Source organism: Octopus bimaculoides, chromosome 5 (genome assembly GCF_001194135.2).
Source record: "Octopus bimaculoides isolate UCB-OBI-ISO-001 chromosome 5, ASM119413v2, whole genome shotgun sequence".
Taxonomy (NCBI): Eukaryota; Metazoa; Mollusca; class Cephalopoda; order Octopoda; family Octopodidae; genus Octopus; species Octopus bimaculoides.
In genome coordinates, this window is record NC_068985.1 from 43,356,084 (window position 1) to 43,360,614 (window position 4,531).

Genomic DNA, 4,531 nt, shown 5'->3' on the forward strand with positions numbered 1-4,531 from the left:
ATATATGTGTGTGTGTATGTATGTATATATATATAAATATATATGCATGTATATATATATATATATATATATATATATATTTTACACACGTTTTATTTATGATTAACTATATGTAGGTCCATTACCTATATAAGAAATGAACTGTATCCATTCCATGTTATTCATTCTAAACCATGAAACCCTGTATGCAACCTGCTACAGGCAAATAATGAAATGCTTTATAATAAAACCAAGCAAAACTGATATTATTGAGCGAAGTACCTTTTAAAAAGTCACTTGACAGGACACATCTGTACCAAAGGATGCACCACAATCATTTGTCCAAAATCTGATCTGCAAGGAACTAATGTAAGATGGATTGAAACGATCGATGCCATTCATACAGAATCTTGTGAATTTCATTTTCCCTTTCTCTCATTACAGACACATATATCTATACATATAAATTTGACATGGGCGATTCTTTCTTGTCTTGGGATTCACGGTCAAACGGCTGGGTGGAATTGCGCAAAAAATTACACAGGTGTGTAGAATCATCTGATGGTGATGCTGGGCTTTGTATTTTTCTCATAGCTCCCATGGTTACTGAGATAATCTACTATAATAATACTCTTGTGTTTATGAATGAGAAAGGAAGGGGTGATAGATGAATAAGGAAGGATAGGGTGATGTCATACTTGGTAGTGGGATGATGAAAATTGTACGCTGAAAAAATAAATCAAACAGCATTTCAATTCTGTGTGAATATATGTGTGTATGTAATGGAAGTGGGATGGTTCATCTTTGTTCGCTTAGCATTTGGGTTTATTTTTTGATTTGGTTGAATCTTGGTTGTTGTTTTTTTTTGGTCAGTTACATTTAGCATTTTAACAGAAAAAAATTATTCTAAAATTGTTTTTTAACGTAAACGTGCCCAAACAAAAATGGTCCTTTGCTTTCTTCTTTCTTTTTTGTGTGTCTCTCCTTACTAACGATCTGCCATTTTGTATTCCTATTGTATGCGTCTTTATTTGCGCATGCATATATCCCTCTGTGTGTGTCTATGTTTAGTAAGTGGGGGTGGTGGAATATGCCTTCATTGTCAGTATCCCCTGTTTGTACACGTCTATCTAATTTACTTTATTTTATTCATGTTTATATCTACTTACTTTTTCTTTTGTTTCTTTTTTTTGTATTAATTTGATTTAATTTATTTTGTTTATGTATATAGTTATTTAATTCCATTTATTTATCTGTGTATTGTATTATATTCATATTATTCTCAGTTTATGAGGATCTTATTCTGTCATAAGTTGTGGTGTGTTGGGGATGTGTGCTAGTGTTCCATTCCAGTTTTCTATTCAGGCTAGGTTTATCTTCTATTATGTGTTTAGCTTCCGTAATTTGTCTAAGCATTGCATCTGTTCTATGTGTGGACAATATTTTAACTTCTATTTTGTTGAGTGAGCCCCCGTGTTCCTGCTCAGCATGCTAGTACAGAACTGATGAGCTCTTCTCTTCCTTAAGTTCCCGCCAATGCTCATTTACCCACTCTCCTATGCTCTGTGCCGTCTCCCCTACATACCTTGTTGTGTTGTTTTAACAACAAAGAAGATGAGGACAAATATCCGTCTAATGTAAATAATGTACATAATTACTCATCTCTGTAATTATCAACAATGATTTACTTTATTTTCATTTCAGGATACTTCCATGCCAAATGGCTGTCAATTGATGACTGATTCAGCAGATTCTTTGAGCATACCTTTAGCACAGAAACTTGGTAATTATCTTTTTACATTTCTTATTTGTTGATTGATTCATTGATTGCACATCAGTAATAGCTCCCACCACATGAGGGGCAGAGTTTTTTGGCACCTTGACAATTCCTCTCCAGTAACTTAATGGGATAATTTGAACTTGGTATTTTTAGCTAACAAAACACTTGTCATTTTTATAGTGACCTTACAACTTTCAAGTTTCTCTATGACACTTATTATTTTTCTGTGGAATGCTGGAGAATGTTAGTGTTTGTCCCGGGAGTCAAACATCGTTTCTTGTTACCTGATACAAAATGTTGATTTTTTATCCAACAGATTTTGTACCTCAAACTGACAATAATAAATTATTACATTTGTTTTGCTTTTTTCTCTCCATAACTATAATAATATTTCAATTCATTGGTTTCTAGAAGGAACCAATTAAACTCTTCAAATAACGATTAAAAAATTTAGCTCAAATTGAAAATTTTCAACCCAACTCAAGTTTTTATTGAAATAACGTTACTGACATAGTTGTCATTTTATGACTACTAATGCATCATAATTTAGCATGTTACTATTTATTTTCTGGATACATATTATTTGTAGTAAACAGAGTTTAAGTTAGGTAACTGAAAGAAGTTATGCGTGTGTGTTTGTGCATGCATAAGTATATGCATGTGTGTTTGTGTTTGTCCTCCACCACTGCTTGACAACCAGTGTTGGTTTCATTACATGTCCATAAGTTAGCAGCTTCGTATAAGAGACCAATAGAATATATACTAAGCTTAGAAAAAATAAATACTGGAGTTAGGCTAAAATCTTTCAAGGTGGTTGCCCCATCATGGCTGCAGTCCAGTGACTGAAACAACCGAAAGATAAAGATGAAAGATAAAGCTTTTAATATTTATGGCTTAATCATGGCTGCGTGCTTGAGAATTCTGCTTTGTAATTATGTGATTCAGTCCTTCTGTGCAACACTTGAAGCAAGTATTTTCTACAGCTTTGGGTCCCAAAGTCATGAGTGCAGGCATGGCTGTGTTGTTAAGAAGTTTGCTTTACAATTGTATGGTTTCTAGTTCGTTCCTACTGTGCAGCACTATGGGAAAGTATCTTGTGGTACAGTATTGGATCAACCAAAGCCTTCATCATTATCATCATCATCATCGACATTTAATGTCTGTTCTCTGAGGTGGCATGGGTTGCCTGGCTTGACAGAAACTGACAAGGCCAGGGGCTGCACCAGGTTCCATAGTTTGTTTTGGCTTGGTTTCTATGGCTTGATGGCCTTCCTAATGCCAACCACTTCTACAGAGTATACTGGGTGCTTTTTACATGTCACCATCACCAGTGCTTTTTATGTGGTACCAGCACCAGTGCTTTTTTACATGGTGCCAGCACCCACACCAATGCTTTTTATGTGGTGCCTTGGTTTTAGGATCTCAGTTCTGTTGTGGTGGGCAGGTCTTCATCTCCTTCATCAGGCTTAGTGTTGATGGTTGATTTTGGTAAAGGAGACTGTGTGGAAGCTTGTGGGAGATAGTGTAGCATTTCTGAAACAATAAGATTTATCCTGTTATCCACTGTAACACTACCAGCTGGTTTTGGGTGCAATTCACAAAATCCACTCAGGTGTAAACATTTGGGCCAGGTCTTTGGTCTGAGAAGAACCTCCTCCCTTTCTTCCACCAATCTTGGAGCCATGAAAAATATCATGGCAGTTATCTTAACTCTCTTGTCTCCTCTTATAAAACAAATAAAATGTTACTGCTATTAATGGCAGAAACTTTATATTTGTTTTATAGGTTATTGTGCCTATCTTACTGAAATCAGTTGGTAAGGCCTTTGTCTTCTTTAGGTTCTTCTTCCTTTCAATTTCCTGATTATCCCCAGAGTGCTCCCTGGCTTTTTCTTTTCATATAGAGTCCAATGAACTGAGTCTGTGATCTTCATTTGTTGAGAAGCTTTCTAGTGGTCTTTATACTCATTTAAGGACCTCAATGTTTGTCCTCTATCTGTATAGAACACTTTCAGCATGCTTCTCAGAAACCATATCACCTTTTGCACTTGTTTGTTAATGTTCCATGTTACACAACCATATTTAAAGATGGATTATATGTATGCCCCTAGGACTCATTTCCTCACTCTTATTGATCAATGTTTATTTGACATCATATGTTTGATCTCACTATGAGCAACCTTGACTTGTCCAAACTTAGACTTAATTAAAAAAATTTTTTTTCCTATTTGATATAACGATGGTTCCCAAATATTTAAAATTCTCAACTTATTCCAAGGTTGTTCTATTCATTTTTGTTGTAAATTGGTTATATCCTCTTTAATACTGCTGTTAGTGTTTGTTTTTGTTGTTATTTGGAGTGGGGGATTATTTTGATCATTTTGTTATGACACAGAACCATCTTTTCATTTACATTTATAGTACTTACTAACATTTGTAAATTTTCTGTTTTTGCTATATGAGCACTGTTTGATCTGCATGATGGATACTGCTGATATTTTCTCCTGGTAAATGCTTAAAAGATCACATAATTATTTTCCTGTATAATAAAAACTGGTTTGGTGGTAACTCACACCCCTGTTGTATTCTCTGTTGATTTTCTCTTACTGTCATTCTTCATTTCTAATTCTGCTTCCTTTTGTTTGTTGCCAATATATGTTCATCATTATTCTTAAGTCCTTTCTATATAGATTTTATATCTTCTAACATTTAGCTAACTGCAAACATACTTGTCTCTCTCACTCTCTCTCTGTATGAACATTATATATATATA

At 34.5% G+C, this 4,531-nt stretch overlaps 1 protein-coding gene across 1 annotated transcript in view; it reads left to right on the forward strand.

The window, feature by feature from the left end:
- The window catches only part of LOC128247921 (proteasome assembly chaperone 4-like), a 106,892-nt gene that overhangs the window by 77,779 nt on the left and 24,582 nt on the right, over positions 1-4,531 (forward strand). The window contains exon 2 of the mRNA XM_052968367.1: positions 1,684-1,762. Within this exon, the coding sequence (XP_052824327.1) occupies positions 1,684-1,762 (79 nt within the window). The remainder of the gene's footprint in view (positions 1-1,683; positions 1,763-4,531) is intronic.